This window comes from Microcaecilia unicolor, chromosome 8 (genome assembly GCF_901765095.1).
Source record: "Microcaecilia unicolor chromosome 8, aMicUni1.1, whole genome shotgun sequence".
In the NCBI taxonomy this organism is placed as follows: Eukaryota; Metazoa; Chordata; class Amphibia; order Gymnophiona; family Siphonopidae; genus Microcaecilia; species Microcaecilia unicolor.
The window spans coordinates 37051061-37070254 of NC_044038.1; the positions used below are offsets into that span (position 1 = coordinate 37051061).

A 19194-nucleotide genomic window follows, 5' to 3' on the forward strand; every position below is an offset into this window, starting at 1 on the left:
AAGAAGCACCTTCTCCCACAAAACACACGGGTAGAAGGGCTAGGGCTTCTTCATCATTGGAAAAAATGGAAAAAAATGATGAAGAAGCCCTAGCCCTTCTACCCGTGTGTTTTGTGGGAGAAGGTGCTTCTTGAGGTTTTTCCTCCTGTTACATCTTAGTGTTTGCTTATTGAATGATCTGTTTCCAACCTTAATTTTTAAGGAAAGCATAGCTCAGTGTCCAAGGAGACCAACCTCTGCCCAAAGGTAAGGAGATCCCAAATATAGTAGCCAGATACATCAAGAACCACTTGGCGGGAGCGGGGAACCTATAACCACTCAGGAATATAGGATACCTACAGATTAATGTCTCCAATTGCCTAACTTAGAGCTACCTGGAGATCAAGCCTTAAAAAATGAGTCAACAGCTTCTCTCTCCCAAACAACCTCCCCATTGAGACACTATCCTTTTCTGAGGATTCAATCTCCCCCTGTCTACTGAACTGGCTATCTCCTCCTCCTCTTACCCCACTCAGTGGAATGCTCTAGCATCCCAAACACTGCCAAAGGCAACTTGTGGTTCCTTCCATGCAGGGACACAGGTTAGGGCGGGAAGGGGTCAAAGCAGAATCTGAAGGTACTGCCAAAGCAAGTCACCCACGATTTTGTTTTTTAATTATTCTCAGGCTGGAGAAAGTTTTCATGACTTGCAAGCATAATCTGGCCTTAAAGGAACTCTGGGAAGCTTCACTGCTGTAGAGGGGTAGGTCTGCAGGTTGTTTCCACTATTGCATCCCTAGCTGGGAGAAGAGAGGAGCTCTGATATGCATGTGACAGCACCTACTGAAATATTAACTCAGTAAAGAACTGAAGCTGCACAGGCTCTGACATGCTTGAAGGTAGATATGTAGCCTTCCCAAACGTCCCCATCTCTCTGCCACAGGACACAAGGGAGATAAATATTTGTATTTATTTTAAAACCTTATATACCACTTAATTGACTAACCTTCCCTTTTACAAAGCCGCGCTAGTGGCTGCCAGTGCGGTAATGTTGACACAGCCTATTTAAAGTGAGTGGGTTGCAAAGTCTAAGCCATAGAGGTCGTAGTTTACTTTTAAATACAGGGTGAACTCCACGGGCTGTTATTGAATGATTTTCCAGGTCTGGGGTAAAGGGGAGGTTAAGGAAGGGAATGGGAGAGGGCGGGGGGAAGATAGGTACTTTTGATGGGGCAATAAATGTTGGCATAAAATTCACAAATGCTGTATGTTAGTTAGCAATTGTTGTATATTTAGATTGAGGCTGGATGGCTGTTACATGCAGAGCCTGTATGACAATGTTTGTGTTGCTGCAATGTCAATAAAAAACGTTTAAACATAAAGTGAGAGGGTTGTGTCGGCATTACCGCGTGGCTTTGTAAAAGGGGTAGGGTAAGTGGTTTACAAAAGAACATACATAATCATATTATATAGAACCTAACATACACACAGACATTTTGTATACAAAATCATAGTTCAATTCAAGTTGTATCAGAGGGCATAACTTTCCAAGAACTCAATAAAATGCAGCCACAAACAACTGTGTTTTGAGAAGTTTCTTAAATTTCAGAATTTTACACAGTTGCATACCGGCAACAGCAAAGGAAGAATTTCTAGTTTCCACACAGCATATCTAATTCACTGGATCTAAGGACAGACACATCGCGTTTTCTGATCTTAAATACTTTTTGGGATGGTACACTTTGATACATGTTTTAAGTACAAAGGGGTAACAGCATAAATAGTTTGATGAACCAAGACCAACACTTTACATTTTAGGGCAAAGTGGTAATAAAAAGGCTAGTAATACCATTAAAACAGGCGTGCTGATCAGATCCTACTCCATGCACACCACAGGGGCCACAACTCAATCTGGGGAACATCTCCATTTTAGCTTTGGCAGGGTGCTAAACCTCCACAGATCACAGCCGCCCACATGGTGCCTGCCTGTTCCCAAGCTAGACAGCATGCTTGAAATCCAGGACTTTGATTTTTGAGTGGCCGCCCTCCACTTTAGCTGTCATATCAAACCAAATCGTTTGATGGTCACTGCTGCCCAGGTGGGCACCCACTCGGACATTTGACACACTATCTCTATTTGTGAGCACCAGATCCAGCGTCGCTCCCTCCCTCGTGGGTTCCGTCACCATTTGTCTGAGGAGAGCACTTTGAAAAGCATCCACGATCTCTCTACTTTTTTCCGATTCCGCAGACGGAACTTTCCAATCTACATCCGGCAGACTGAAATCTCCCAGCAACAGCACCTCTCTCTTCTTTCCCAACTTATGGATATCTGTGACCAGATCTTTATCAGATCCTCCAATTGTGTCGGAGGATACATATAAAGTATTACATACCATGTAAAATGAGTTTCTTGTTGGGCAGACTGGATGGACCGTTCAGGTCTTTATCTGCCGTCAATTACTATGTTACTATAGTTACCTCACATGTTACTTTCTAGCTACTGCACTTTCCAGCATATCAGTTGTCACACCTAGAAAAACCAAAGAGGCCAAATTGACCCTGTTGACATTTCAGCCATCTTACTGTGGCTTTCTTCAGGGTGAATATTGAATTCTATGTGTGGGACTTTATTTGTTTTGGGTTTTTTTTAATCATACTTTTCAATCTGAATTGTTTGATGTGGGGAAAGTCATTGATCTCTGTCTAATAAATTTAGCACCTCTAACGGAAGAAATGTTACTTTCAACAATTTTTTACTTCAGTAAAACTAACCAAAGTGGACTCTGTTCCTCAAAAGGCAAATGATTCAATAAATTGGTTAGTCTATAAGATGCCACCTGCCTGTGTCAATTTGTATATGCACCTGCTTCCACACAAAAAAGAATCACTTTAATACTATCTACTGTCACCTGTCTGCATGTTACTCAAATAAGACAATTGATAGATGCAGTTCACAAAGCCTCAGGACCACCAGGTAGATGTGCAACTAGACATGTATTGACAATATGTTTTGTTGTCTCATTGATCACACAGGGGCAGCTGGATCACATCTGAAGCCCCAAGTACATAAGTACATAAGTAATGCCACACTGGGAAAAGACCAAGGGTCCATCGAGCCCAGCATCCTGTCCACGACAGCGGCCAATTCAGGCCAAGGGCACCTGGCAAGCTTCCCAAACGTACAAACATTCTATACATGTTATTCCCGGAATTGTGGATTTTTCCCAAGTCCATTTAGTAGTGGTTTATGGACTTGTCCTTTAGGAAACCGTCTAACCCCTTTTTAAACTCTGCTAAGCTAACCACCTTTACCACATTCTCCGGCAACGAATTCCAGAGTTTAATTATGCGTTGGGTGAAGCAACATTTTCTCCGATTTGTTTTAAATTTACTACACTGTAGTTTCATCGCATGCCCCTTAGTCCTAGTATTTTTGGAAAGCGTGAACAGACGCTTCACATCCACCTGTTTCACTCCACTCATTATTTTATATACCTCTTTCATGTCTCCCCTCAGCAGTCTCTTCTCCAAGCTGAAAAGCCCTAGCCTCCTTAGTCTTTCTTCATAGAGAAGTTGTCCCATCCCCGCTATCATTTTAGTCGCCCTTTGCTGCACCAGTCACCACATGACACTTCTTAAGGACTGTAACAGAACTAAATGATCAAAAGCTTAGTAGTAGAAAAGCTGACCTAGTACAGGAGACAAATCATAAGAGTATTGCTAATAATATCAAGTGGAAGAGTTGTATTACAGAGAGAGAGAGAGAAGCCTGATGGTTAGTGCACTGGGCTGAAAACCCAGGGAACTGGGTTCAATTCCTACTGCAGCAACTTGTGACCCTGCGCACTTACCCCTCCATTGCCCCAGGTACAAAACTTAGATTGTGAACCCACTAGGGATAGAAAGCATCTGAATGCAATATGGAAACCACTTTGATTGTACCACAGAACTTTCAGCAAAATAGTCTCTTTGGTATGAAGCAAGTATTAGGTCAAGCGCTACCAGCAAATCTGAGACTGAGATCGTCATACATAACATACCTTGGCCCAGGTTTGGTGTTCACTCTTGTCAAGGTATATGCAAAACAAACACCAAAAAAGGGATGAACACAGTGGAGATGACCAGTGGCCAATCATACACAACTGACTTTATTAGCTTCAAGACTTAGAAGCTAATAAAGTCAATTTTGTATAATTGGTCACTGGTCATCTCCACTGTGTTCTTTTGTTTATACGCAAAACAAACCCATTTGGAGTTGCTACCCCAGGGAATTTTCATTCTACAGCAGCTTCCCACAGTTTATGTACTTCTCCCATGCAGTTTTGTAGTCCTATGTAAAAACAGACCTCAAAAAGTCAAATTCAACAACGTTACTTGAATACTTTTCCAATCTCCACGCAATCCTTGCACAGGAGGAAAGGATGGCAACTACTTCGCTAGCTCCGCCCCTGACTCCTAACGTCATTTCCTACAATCTAGGCTGAGCTGACCCATAGCTGGTACCTTCGTTCTTCTTCCCTTCCCTGTTGCTTCAGTTTTACTGTCAAGAGGATGGGTCCAAGACCCCGCCCTTCCCTACGGTCGGTCAGCCCAGCTTCTTAAGTTAGAATCACTTGCAAGGAATCATTATAATAAGATCCTACTACAACTCTAAAACTACAAAACATCCTCAACCCGGTCTTCACGATTAAAGTACCTGTATGCTACAACAGAAAATACAAAATATAGTCGAAGAGATCATAAACCAACGTAAATGTTAGCTGAACAAAGGAGAAGCGTTTGAACAAGATTTAAAAAGGGGAACTTATTACAAGGACGATAATCGTGTCATCCTATGCTAGGCTTTTTAAGAATATCCAGATCAACATGTTTTTGTTCACGATAAATTCATTTACAAAATCTACCTCGAAATCATACTGTAAACTATGTTTGCACTACGCTGTTATGGTAACTGATTCATATAGTTTTTCCATTAAGAACCAACCAAAACTTGAATCTGGTTCAGCGCAAAGGAATTAAAGTTGGCAAAAGTAAGGATCCAACGATATTTTAAAAACTCCTCTTTCTAAAGCCTTTACCATGGACAGTCGGAATCAAAAATATTGTACAGATGAAAATGAAAAGGAACATGCTAGCGGTATAGTATAAGGAACAAAGCCAAGGGGCAGTCTAGAATAACGAACACAAGTCTAGGCTACATTTCCTTGTTTGTTTACATTTGATTAAAAATCTATATTTACACCTAATTAGACTTAAGTACACAATTTTTATGCGCCATTAATAAAGAGCATGCAATAATCAGGTACATATAAAAACCTGACTTACTTTTCCACCCCATGCAGTTTACATGTTTGAGGCCTTATTCTATTTTCCACATAGTGGCAGAATTACAAAAGATCGTTCCTGAATAAGAACGCGCTGTGCTCTGCTGATAGGCATCACAATCGGACGTCAGTTCGATGGACCTCCCAACCTGAAGGTGACGCTGTGACGGGCGGGAAAGGTTAACAGGAGGCGGTCCGTTCCTGCGCGCGCATGCGCCAGAAGGAAGCGAGCGCCCGTAAGTGTTCCGCTGCGCCGCTCCGCCAGGTACCTCCGGAAATTTTCGCTTCCATCTTAGCCTTTGTTTGTACTCGCTCTTCTTCTCCCCTTGTGGTAGCTGCTACGGACCTAGCCGAGCTGGAAGCGAACCTGGACCCGGACTCCCTGGTTTCCATGTATAGGGGGGAGCGGGTCGGGGGTAGCTGCCGACGGGCCTTCTCTCTGTGTCCGTAGGCGGGAGAGCTGCCAAGGCCTTGGCTCTGGGCTATAATAAGTTCGTTTCTTTCTAAGCTCGGAGAGAGATCGATTTGTTAGGTGTTGTGTTTACTCTCCCCCCCCCCCCCCCCTCTTTGGGAGAGAGCGGGATAATCGTTGTTTTGTGACGGCCCGCTGTCAAGCTGTCACGTCCGCAGCTGTAGGGTTGAAATAGTTCTCTTGTGTCTCCCAGTGGTTTGCAAGGAATGTTGCAGTTGTCCAGCGCCGGGCTCTTTTTTTCTCTCCCCTACGAAATGTGGGGTAGTATGCCGGGGACAGGACTTGAGCATTAACTGTGATATTGTTATGGTTGATATATATATATATATCCGTAGAGCACGTAGGAAAACTGTAATTTCTTTGCAGTTCAAAGTGCGAAGAGCCAGGGGATGTTGGAACAGTTCGAAGGCAGTAATGTGAATCAATGTATCTATCAATAGTTTGAAAACCTTTTTTTCAGACAAAATTCTGTCGGATTCGAGTTATAGTATTTAAGAAATATGCATGTGGAATCTTGGAAGTGGTCCCCAGCAACACGTTTACATCTTCAGTTGTATGACATCTTCCAGAAGGGGAACCATATTACCATTTTACACGCTTATATTCTACTTAGGAAAGGTTAACCACAGGAGAGGAGAGAGTAATTTGCCAGAAATCAAAGTTTAGTAACAGAATGAGGATTAAATAGAATATAAAATATATTGGCAGGTAAGAACATCATCTGCTTACCTTTTAGTTTTTATCTGTTGTGGCATTGCTGACTCTTTTTGATCTTTGGCCCTCATTTCACCTTGCCATTAAATTCCCTTTGTGTCTGTGAAACATGCCTGAATTCCAGCACTGCTTTGCTTTGTACAACTGCTGCTAGAAGTTTGTACCAGTTGTCATACATAGAAGTGTAGTTTATGCCACACACTATATATTATGCCTGGTTTTGCTATTGTCTTTTTTTTCTTCTTATATAAATGTAGTCTTGTCTGAAAAACTATCAAGCTGAGTAGTTTGTCATTGGGCTTTTCTTTGAAAATTTGTTTGTAAAATATTGAAGGAGTAATAAATCTTGCCTGTCTACAACCAGATTTTCATTAATAATTTGTTAGATTAACAGTGGACTACATCTGTCATACTGTGTTCATGCTAGAAACAGTTTTAAGTGGTACTTTTAAGAGTCGTGTGGGTACAAATATTTATATATTTTGACTAACTTGGATCACATGTGAGGAAAATACCTTTTAAGCATTGATAAACGTCATGAATAAAATAAAATCTCTTAGTAATGCTTGGGAATACTTAGTTTTTCTCTGAATCAGTTATGCTGAAGTGTTTAATTGCATGAGGTGCAAGATTTTATGTATTTCAAAATGTTTTTGATCTTTTGCACTTTAAGGGAGTAATAATATAAAGGGGCACCGGTATGAAAAGACCAAAAAGGTGCATGCTGTATAAAGGATATAGCAATCAAAAACAATCCAAAAAACAATGAGCAATCCCGATCCAAAGTCAAAACATCAATAAATACAACTGAAATAGTAACTCGGCATATCATATAGTTGAAAGACCCTCACAAAGAAGGAAGTTTAAGGCAAAGTCCACAAAGTCCAGCCACAAAGATTCCCTTTATTATCTAATATTTGGTTCAGTGGAAAATAAAAAAATGTGCACATCCTTTATACTGTACTTGTAAATGTTTCAAAATTCAAAGTTTATTACCTGGGAATTTAAGAGGATAGTGGTTGACCTATGATATTGGATAAGTTTTTCACATTTTTATTCATTATATTGTCTTTGAATTTTGACATGATTGCACATTTTTTTCTGAATTTTTGAGCTGCTGTTTTAATTGTTTTATTTTTATTTTATAAAGGCAACATACACATCTGTCTGCCTTCATGAGGTAGGCTTATACGATAACCCCCAGCAGAACACAAATGATCATGCACAAACTTATGCCTGTTCACAAATTTACACCTTTTTCAGTGTACTTGTAAAATATGCATCACAAATCTGCCCAAATGGTGCCGTTGGGAATGCTAAAGCATGTGCACACATACGTATGTATCCTTATACCTGTGTGTGTCAGTGCAATTTTATAAAAGCCATTTTATGCATATAAAACATTTACATGCAGAAAATGCTTTATAAAATTACCTCTATGTACGTCAATTAAAACTTCTTTTACATGACTTGGTCCTTCAGCAGAAATCTGTATTAATGTGGTCATTGTGAATTGGCCTAGGACACTGTCCACTTCACTTCAGCTCTGCTGGTTAATAGCTTGCGAAACATAATTTAAATTCAAACTTGATTAACCACATATGCCACTAGTCCTTGGGTGGTGAAAATTAGTAAAATACATTATAAAAGAAAACAGTTCATATGCAAAACATTTTCGTACACCTGTCTTCCCATCCATCAGTCTCGTACTCTTTCAGTCTTTAAAAGTCTGCTGTAAACCCTCAGTCTGATTAGCCGGAGGCACCTGCTTCTACCATTTAAGATCAAAAAATATAGTTGCAGTTCTTCATGTCTTTTTAAGCTGATCAACTGTTGGTGATTAAACTTGCAACAAACCTAGTTGTGATGATCACAGAGGTCACACTGGAAAATAAGGTAACGAACTGCTCAAATACAGTGGGCTTAAGTGTTCAAACATTTGAAGACAATATATAAAACCTCAAATTCTACCTGCTTTGCCAGTGGTAATCAGTGAAGTCAATATAATTGGTGTGTTATTGTCCCAGATTCTCTTTCATGTGCCTATTCTAGTCATCACGTTCTGAATCAACGGATGATGCAGTTATCTGCTGTAGGGGCAGACTCTGATACAGAACATTACAGTAGTCCAGTTTAGCCATAACCAAAGGATGTACCTACACATTCAGTCTGAACTGGTTCAGATTGAAATGTAATTGCCTCAACTGTTGAAGGCTGTAAAAAGCAGAATGAACCACTGCCAGTATTTGAAACATAAGGGTATTGAAAGGTATTAATCTGCAAACAAACCTTTTCCGGAGACAGGAAGGTGGTAGAACTAGAGGACATGAATTGAGGTTGAAGGGGGGGGGGGGGGGGCAGACTCAGGAGTAATGTCAGGAAGTATTTTTTCACAGAAAGAATGGTAAATATGTGGAATGCCCTCCCACGGGAGGTGGTGGAGATGAAAACGGTAATGGAATTCAAATGTGCGTGGGATAAACACAAAGGAATTCTGTTTAGAAGGAATGGATCCATGGAATCTTAGTGGAGATTGGTTGGCAACACCAGTAATTGGGAAGCAAAACCAGTGCTGGGCAGATTGGGCAAACTTCTGCGGTCTATGCCCTGATCGTGACTGAATAGAATGAGATGGGCTAGAGTATAAATTTTAAGGGACTTCAACGTTAGCTTCAGAACGTTTAGTACAAGAAGAGTGCTGGGCAGACTTCTACGGTCTGTGCACTGAGAATGGCAAGGACAAATCAAACTCGAGTATACATATAAAGTATGGCATCTCATGTAAAATGAGTTTATCTTGTTGGGCAGATTGGATGGACCATACAGGCCTTTATCTGCCGTTGTTTACTGTGTTACTATGTAAGGGTAAGCTCATCAATTCTGTATGACTTGCTTAGGCATCAACCTTACCTCCATCAGTTGTATTGGATAGCGTGTATTTTTCCCAGTGCCTAAATTTGAGCACCATTTACTGAATTTAGCCCTTAATGGACAAGCAGGATAGAATCAACTGAACACATGGGTGATGACATCCTGATGTGGCTGAGTCGGACCTAGAGCGCAGAATAGTTTAGAAAAGACCTTTGAGCACGTGTGAATTCATCCTATTGTATAGCTCCTTCCTTTAGTCTACTTCATCCATCCAGAAAAACAGGATTGGATTGTCGCTCTAAACAATAAACTATTAGGGCTTGAGAAATAATCTTGAAAAGCCCTTTTTCTGAAGTTTACTTAGCCACTGTACAGGCAGACTCTCCCTGAGAATTTCTTATAGCCCTTAGCTGCTCACAGATGCTTGCGGAGCTCACCAGAACCACAATTAAACGTGTATCTTTTCTTCTTAAAGGGCAGGGTTGAGTACCTGCACTGTGTTCTCCCCAGAAGTTTTTGCCAGCCAGGTGACATGGAGTAGCTGGGTGGGGAGTACTTCTAGTATTATAACATTTATTTTTTTAAATTAGCCAAGTGGTTAGTAAAATCAGCCGGGTGGCGCAACCATGCAGACTGGGGAGAAAACTGCTGTGGGGTGGACTGCATATGCAGTGAGCAACACAGACCCTCTGTGCCGAGCTCAAGACACCACACTGATCTTCATGATTTATGACTCCACTTGCCTTTTTAGGCTACAGGCAGCTGAAGTAATTCAAGCAATGGGACGTCTCCTAGTTTGACATCCACTATCATTTGACCTACTCAGTTTGGAACCCATTAAAAAAAAAATGAGAGTTGTTAAGATCAAATTTTTAAAAAGCAGTGACATACTATACATCCATGTTCCATAGTGGGATCTAAAAGCGTAATCCTCACATTCGGGACTTGTGACATGACATAGGAAAACCCCAGTCCTGTCAGTGGACTGAATGTACATGTATGAGAAAGATTTGCATACTTACTATCTCAGCTGTATACAGATCTCTCTCATGAATATTCATTAGTGATATCATGAAAACCTGACCCATTGGCAGCCTCCAAGGACTGGGAGTGAATACCAAGGGGCTATCTAATCTAGCTGGCTTTGCACATCAGATGGATATTTTTGCAATGTTGAAAATCAAGTTCATCACCTCTTCTGCATTCCAGTCCTTAATATTTCAGGTCTTAGCTTCCCACTACAAATCTTCCTTATGTAGTGAACAGCTGTAGTGGTTTCCAGTACAAAGTACATACTATGGCTTAGTCTTCTGTAGCTTTAGCAAGATCATTAACAGTTTCATGATTTGTATTCCACTGTAGTTACGTGACATGCCTGGGTGCATGCAGTAGGTCCACGTTTATATCTTTTGACCTGCACAAGTATTGAACATTATACAGTACGTTCTCGCTATCCATGTGCTCTGTATTCATGGATGCGCTTATTCACACAAAATAAAGAGTAGCTCATTTTGATTTTCGCTTATTCACGGCCACACATAGTGTAGTACATGTGCAAATGAAAGTGTGTACCTGTGTGGATGAACATATTCATAGAGCTGTACGTGAGTTTTATTACACCAAAAGACTGTAAAGACTACTTTTACATAGAAAACTGTATAGAATATGTTTTATAAAATGCTCAATATAAGAAGTAAGCTAGTTTTTTACAAGAAGGGTACACAAAATGTTAGTATTTGCCTGTACATGCCAGATTGGACCAAAGTGAGTAGAATATGAATGTAATTTCAAAAAGGATGTTATTTGAAGGTCTGATTCAAGTTCAGGAATATGAAATAGACAAAGATAAGAACATATTGTTCTTTGAAAAAAAGGTTTAAAAATACGGTAGATCTACATATAGGGTTAGAATCTATATATGGCACCTGAAAAATCCACACAGAAATGAAATACACCTATTCTCTAAAGTGCGCCTAATTTTTATAAATCTGCTTAAATTTCTGTGAGATTTATAGAATACGCCGAGCAGCTGTCCATGCAACCAAATTTAGTCTTGGCCATTTAGGCCATGTTTTACTTGGCATAAATCTCGACACCTAAATTAGGCACAAAGCTGGTGTATTCTCTAATAATGCACTTAGATTATGGAAATGTCCATACCCTGCCCATCGCCATGCCCCCTTTCAATTATGCGACTTAGAATTTAAGTGCACTACGGTACAGAATACACTGTGAATTGTGTGGGTAAATCTAGAGAGGTACAATTCCTTGATGAAATCAAGGACGGCTTTATGGAGCAGCTGGTGCAGGAGCCGACGAGAGAAGGAAAAATTCTAGACTTGGTCCATAGTAGAGCGCATGATCTGGTGAGGGACGTTATGGTACTGGGGCCGCTTGATAACAGTGATCATAATATGATTAGTTTTGATATCGACCTTGAAGTAACTGTACACAGAAAGTCAAATGCGTTAGCGTTTAACTTTAAAAAGGAGACTATGATAAAATGAGAAGAACGGTAAAAAAAAACTTAGGGGGGCAACTGAGAGAGTAAAAACTGTACAACAGGCGTGGACGCTGTTCAAAAATACCATCCTGGAGGCCCAGGCCATACATATTCCGCAAATTAGAAAAGAAAGACGGAAGTCCAAAAGACAGCCGGCCTGGTTGAAAAGTGAGGTGAAGGAAGCTATTAGGGCTAAAAGAAATGCCTTCAGAAAATGGAAGAAGGAACTGTCTGAAAATAACAAGAAGCAGCGTAAGGAGTGTCAAAGCAAATGCAAGGCGCAGATAAAGAAGGCCAAGAGGGATTACGAAAAAAGATAGCAGAGGCAAAAAAACATAGTAAAAATCTTTTTCGTATATTAAAAGCAGGAAGCCGGCAAAAGAATCGGTTGGGCCGCTGGATGACCGAGGGGTAAAAGAGGCGATCAAGGGAGACAAAGACATAGCGGAGAGACTGAATGAATTCTTTGCTTCGGTCTTCACCGAGGAAGATTTGGGTGGGATACCGGTGTCGGAAATGGTATTTCAAGCGGACGAGTCGGAGAAACTTACTGACTTCACGGTAAACCTGGAGGACGTAATGGGGCAGTTCAGCAAACTGAAGAGTAGCAAATCTCCTGGACCGGATGATATTCATCCTAGATTACTGATAGAACTGAAAAATGAGCTTGTGGAGCTGCTGCTAGTGATATGCAACTTATCCCTAAAATCGAGCATGGTACCGGAAGATTGGAGGGTGGCCAATGTAACGCTGATTTTTAAAAAAGGTTCCAGGGGAGATCCGGGAAATTATAGACCGGTGAGTCTGATGTCGGTGCCGGGGAAAATGGTAGAGGCTATTATTAAAAACAAAATTACAGAGCACATCCGAGGACATGGATTACTGAGACCAAGTCAGCACGGCTTTTGTGAGGGGAAATCTTGCCTGACCAATTTACTTCAATTCTTTGAAGTAGTAAACAAACTTGTGGACAAAGGGGAGCCGGTTGATATTGTGTATCTGGATTTTCAAAAGGCGTTTGACAAGGTACCTCATGAAAGGCTACAGAGGAAATCAGAGGGTCATGGGATAGGAGGAAATGTCCTATTGTGGATTAAAAACTGGTTGAAGGATAGGAAACAGAGAGTGGGGTTAAATGGGCAGTATTCACAATGGAGAAGGGTAGTTAGTGGGGTTCCTCAGGGGTCTGTGCTAGGACCGCTGCTTTTTAATATATTTATAAATGATTTAGAGATGGGAGTAACTAGCGAGGTAATTAAATTTACTGGTGACACAAAGTTATTCAAAGTCGTTAAATCGCGACAGGATTGTGAAAAATTACGAGAGGACCTTATGTGACTGGGAGACTGGGCGGCTAAATGGCAGATGACGTTTAATGTGAGAAATGCAAGGTGATGCATGTGGGAAAAAAGAACCCGAATTGTAGCTGTGTCATGCAAGGTTCCACGTTAGGAGTTACGGACCAAGAAAGGGATCTGGGTGTCGTCGTCGATAATACACTGAAACCTTCTGCTCAGTGTGCTGCTGCGGCTAGGAAAGCGAATAGAATGTTGGGTATTATTAGGAAAGGTATGGAAAACAGGTGTGAGGATGTTATAATGCCGTTATATCGCTCCATAGTGCGACCGCACCTTGAGTATTGTGTTCAATTCTGGTCACCGCATCTCAAGAAAGATATAGCAGAATTGGAAAAGGTGCAGCGAAGGGCGACTAAAATGATAGCGGGGATGGGACGACTTCCCTATGAAGAAAGACTAAGGAGGCTAGGGCTTTTCAGCTTTTTCAAGAGACGGCTGAGCGGAGACATGATAGAGGTATATAAAATAATGAGTGGTGTGGATGTGAAGCGTCTGTTCACGCTTTCCCAAAATACTAGGACTGGGGGGCATGCGATGAAACTACAGTGTAGTAAATTTAAAACAAATCTGAGAAAATGTTTCTTCACCCAACGTGTAATTAAACTCTGGAATTCATTGCCGGAGAAAGTAGTGAAGGCTGTTAGCTTGGCAGAGTTTAAAAAGGGGTTGGACGGTTTCCTAAAGGGACAAGTCCATAAACCACTACTAAACGGACTTGGAAAAATCCACAATTCCAGGAATAACATGTATAGAATGTTTGTACATTTGGGAAGCTTGCCAGGTGCCCTTGGCCTGTATTGGCTGCTGTCGTGGACAGGATGCTGGGCTCGATGGACCCTTGGTCTTTTCCCAGTGTGACATTACTTATGTACTTATGTTACGTACTTATCTTAATGCCAATTAGTGCTGATAATTGCTTTCTAACATCCAATTAACAGCGCTGATTGTCTTGTTAACTAGTTGTTATGCCCATTCTTTTGAAATATGCTTTGATTTCTGCGTGGAAATCTCAGCACAATATATAGAATCCGGAGGAAAAAGTGTATCATGTTGTCATGATATAATTGTTGTCTGTAATACTTGATGTTAAACAAGATAAGCAGGTACTGTACAGAGAAGAAACAGGCTGTATATTAGGAACTTCAATTAGCTATGACTAAGTAGTGGTCCTTAGTTATTACAACAGTGCAGATACAGGTAGATGACAAAGTGTGATTTTTACCCCTTAGAGATATGAAGCTATAGTTGGCAGGTAGAGAGTATAAATTTTGAGGACTAATTTTATGGTTAGGCCGCCTTTATGATACAATTTTGACAGGGAATAATTAGTTCAATTGCCAAAGAACATACTTTTGAGCCAGCCAGGATTTTGGGAAACCTGACATCAGTAAGTTTTCCTTGGTTTTAGGAGCCAGATTCATTTTCAAAGGTTTTCTATTCTAGTGGTAACATTTTCTAATTATTGCTATCAGAAAACCTGTCCTAAATTCTCTTCATGGGTTTCCTGTAATTTTATTAGCAATTTGAAAGCTAATCTACTTAGAAGCTCGTTTTCAAACTTACAAAGTTACATAGGTTAGTATGTAACTTTGTAAGTCTATGTTCTTTGAAAATGAGCACATTAGTCACTTTCAGCACTGTCCTGAACCCAGCACACACATATATTCAACCACACACTCATGTATTAACTCTCCCTTCCCCCAAGGACCATTCCAGCCCACACACACATATTCTGTCCTCGAGGGACAATCCCAGCCCTCTTCCCTCCCCCCCCCCCCCCCCCCCAGCTTGACTACAGTGAACACATACTCGCTCTTTTCCCCCTTCCATTATGTTGTAAAGTTTATTTATTAAGATTTATTTATTAGGATTTAATTTACTGCCTTATTGAAGGAATTCACTCAAGGTGGTGTACAGTAAGAATAAATCAAACATGAGCAATAGACAGTTACAGCAGTAAAAATATTCAAATAACAATACAAAGTATGGCATAGTATTAACACCCCAGGATACACCCTCCCTATTTCAGACAGCCTGAAAAATCTCAGAGTAACAATTGACCGTAACTTCCAACTAGAGTCCCAAGCTAAACTCACCATAAAGAAAATGTTTCTCTCAATGTGGAAACTAAAACGTGTGAAACCATTCTTCCTAAGGAAAATATTTTGCAACCTTGTACAATCAATGGTGCTAAGCCACGCAGGCTATTGTAACGGAATCTATGCGGGATGCAAAGAACAAATCATAAAGAAACTTCAAACCGCCCAAAACACAGCAGCACAACTTATATATGGACTCAAATACAAATCCACCTATGCTTCCAGCTTTTCCTACCTTAGCGCACAATTGTGGAACGCACTACCAAAAGTAGTAAAAACCTCACTCGACCACATTAATTTCCGGAAAGCACTAAAAACCTAACTGTTCAGAAGGGCATACCCCACCGACTCAACATAAAAAACCTGGACATCTGCGACACAACTTAACCAAAGATCGTAACAGACATATCCTAACTCTTCCTTTCCTTCTCTAAGTTCTCCCCAATTGTCTTTACCATACATGTATCTCACTCTACCATAATATCACCTTGATATTAATCGCAACTTGTATTTGTTCATACCGAAATCGGTTATGTGGGATACAAATGCAACAAATAATATTTACAATGTCAACACAATACGCAATAGAACATTTTAATTGTCAGTGTAAGGTATAAGCAAAGACGGAATGTATAGATAGGTAAAGAGAGTAAGAGAAGTTAGAAAGTAAGGTGACTAAAGAAAGTTGCACATGAGGTCAGAGAGATGGTTAACATATAGATAGGTAAGAGAGTAAGAGGAGTTAGAAAATAAGGTGGCTAATTTAAAGAAAGGTGCACATGAGGTCAGAGAGATGGTTAAATATTATCCCAGCTAGGGTAGGATTGATAAACGTCCTGCTGCATTAAAGGCCTGTTTGAAGAGCCAAGCTTTCACTTGCTTCCTGAAGTAGAGATAGTCTTGTGTTAAGTGGATCCTTTCAGGGAGTGCATTCCAGAGTGTGGGGGCTACTCTTGTGGGTTTCACATCGTGTATTGTCTTTTGGAGAGGGTGTGGTTAGTGATAATCCTTGAAAGGACCTTAGTGTCCTTGGAGGTGTGTAGAGGATCATCCTTCAGGTACTCGGGGCCATTTCCTTTAAGGACCTTGAAGATCAGACATAAATTTAGCAGCCAGTGAAGTTTTTGCAAAAATGGTGTGATGTGGTCATGTCGCTTGCAACCTTCTGTTAGTCTTTCTGCAGGGTTCTGAATCAATTGGAGCTGGTGTAGGTCCTTTGTAGTCGGACCGTTATAGAGTGCATTACAGTAATCCAGTCTTGATGTTATCATGACACGCCCAACTGGGATAAGATTTACCTTCTCAATGTAACGAGAGAAACAGCGTAGCTATCGCAAATAGTAGAAGCAGCTCTTGAAGGTTGCTTGGATTTGGGGAATCAGAGTGAATCTTAACTGTATTCCAAGGTTCCTGACTTGTGATTTCAGGGGGAGTTCGTACTTCCCAAACAAGATTTTCATGTCGGGTATGTATCCACTTGTGTTAGGGACCCAGAGAAGCTTGGTTTTACTTGGGTTCAGGCAAAGTTTGTTGTGATTCAGGGCTAGATGTACTTAGTGCCCTACTGCATTAGTAATAGGTACCATTGCATAAAATGTGGTAACATAGTAAATGATGGCAGATAAAGACCTGTATGGACCATCCAATCTGCCCAACAAAGTGGCCAAAGATGTACCTTATGAACTTTTCAGATTATAGTTGTCTGTGTTTTGCTTTGATTCCATCCTATTTCTATATAGAGATTGTCTATGTTTTGTGATTCCGTCACTTTTTTTTATTTTAATCCCCACCACCTCCACCTGTGGTAAAGAATACATGTTGATGCCTGTTAGCATGCGATTACTTGGTAGTGCCTTTTAGTAAATGTAGCCCTTGGGGTCTTGATGGTAGGTTTTTGTTCACAGATTGTAGCTGTTCCATTGAGAAAAGGATGCCTGCTCATTATGTTCCTCTCTGGGTACATCTGATACTGGTCTCTATATTATATCTTTGTAGTGAGATGATACCTACTTATGCCATGTAAGCATATTTCTTGAATTCTGCTCCAAAATATGTCTCCTTGTAGTTCTAGGAGGAGGGGAAAATGCCCTTTCTGGCATCCTTTTCATACACAAACACAATTATACAGCTTAATTTGGCCTCTCCTATAGTTCCTTAAAAGGTTACATCTGTAGTAACATTACCTCTGCATTTGTTAACCTGTTTTTTCTTTTTAGAAGCTGAGTTTCTTCAAGAGTGGATGTGCAGGATAACATGTCCAATGTGTTTAAAGAAAGAAGCATCAGGCAGCAGGAGATTAAGAAAGGACTGCAGTTTATTCAGTAAGATAATTCCCTTACTCAATCTTTGTACATCACTAATTGTATCTGATATCATGGAATGATTATGTCATAACCAAACTCTGTAAGCCACATTGAGCCTGCAAATAGGTGGGAAAATGTGGGATACAAATGTAATAACAAGAATAACAAATTCCTCTCCCTTTCCCAAATGACTTAGGAATCTCATGCATCAGTTTTATTCTCCAGAAAATCCTCTCCCCTTCCCTGGCCATGTATTCTTTTGAGTTGCACACTAGAAGATTTAGGCGCTTTGGGTTATAGAATAGGGCGTGGGGAGATGCATGCCCAAATTTCGATTATTGCCAATTAATTGCAATAATTGTTACTATTTGTGCACAGACCTTTGATCTGCATACAAATTTCAATACTGAAATCTCAGCACCATCTGTAGAATCCAGGGGTCTGTGCATTGAGGATTGATTTTTAATGTTAGTATCAATATAGTTTCCCCACCTCCCTTGGCAGGAGAGGGACCTGAAATCATAGACCCTAAATCCAAACATTAAGGGTCCTGTTTACTAAGATGCGCTGGCATTTTTAGTGCATGCTTAAAATTAGCGTGTGCTAGAGACACCCATATATTCCTGTAGGTGTCTTTAGCATTTAGCTTGTGCTAAAAATGCTATCATGCCCTTAGCACTGTTTAGGGCCCTGAGTGTCACTGTGGGTATTCTGAGATGACCTCTCACCAGAGGTTTGAGTACTACCTCAACAGCATCCCAGTGTGGCCCAGGAGGTGGAAGATCTTGGCCAGGAATCGACTTTCATGTAAATCAATCAAGTTTGCTGTAGGAATTCATTTTATGTTCTTGGAGTTTTCAGTCATGTTTTTCCAACTAGAAATTATTGTTACAAAAGTGAAATTGCACAGTCATTTTTTCAATAGAAGTGATGATTATTTTTTAACATGTTGATTGTTTAAACCCCTGAGGTCCTCACCTCACCTGACTCCTAAGATTACCTCAGGAGGATAAACCTTGGGGCCTATCCTTGGTTAGTCAGTCTAATATGGCCTTGAGCAGTCTGAGTAGGGTAAGTCCCCACACTGAAAACTCCGGTCTTCTACATTAAAAAACTACACTGGAAAGCAAGTGCATCTGTATAATTGCAAAAAGTTTTATTCCAAATTATAAATCTAATTAAAATTTGTATCAGATACAAGCAATGAATTTGCAAACATGAAATGAATTTCAGAAAGAGCTTTCCTGATAGCAGAGCACCGAGTGACAAGTTCCTGTCTGTCTCGATTCCCTCACAACTTTTTATAATGCATTTCCAGGCATCTTACCATCCTGTACTTCGCCAAGTCTCTCTGTTTCTCCTTAATGCTATTTCACAAATACCCCCACACACCCCCTTTTTACACATGTTTGTTTCAACCACAGTAAGTAATTTCTGCCATGTTTACATTCCTTAGTTCTCGTCAGCTCTTTTTTTTTTTTTAACTCACCTATCTGCACATTTTCCCTAGAGGTCCAATCCTGTCTGTGGAATTTCCACTGTTTACACAGCATCCTGTGGTTCACACA

General features: G+C 40.5%; 2 protein-coding genes across 6 annotated transcripts in view; one reads left to right on the forward strand and one right to left on the reverse strand.

Moving 5' to 3' along the window:
* The window catches only part of NAGA (alpha-N-acetylgalactosaminidase), a 47228-nt gene extending 41791 nt beyond the window's left edge, over window positions 1–5437 (reverse strand). For 3 of the 5 annotated variants that reach the window (XM_030211474.1, XM_030211473.1, XM_030211471.1), the window contains exon 1: window positions 5308–5437. The gene's annotated coding sequence lies outside the window, so the exon portion shown is untranslated. Of the gene's footprint in view, window positions 1–4328; window positions 4422–5307 lie in introns of those variants that run through there. The other 2 variants (XM_030211472.1, XM_030211475.1) reach the window with 2 other exon arrangements.
* Window positions 5438–5587: 150 nt separating this feature from the next.
* ZC3H7A (zinc finger CCCH-type containing 7A) overlaps window positions 5588–19194 on the forward strand; it is a 125422-nt gene continuing 111815 nt past the window's right edge. Inside the window, 2 exon segments of the mRNA XM_030210976.1 lie at window positions 5588–6486; window positions 17540–17644. Of these exon segments, the coding sequence (XP_030066836.1) occupies window positions 17577–17644 (68 nt within the window). The 5' untranslated portion in view covers window positions 5588–6486; window positions 17540–17576.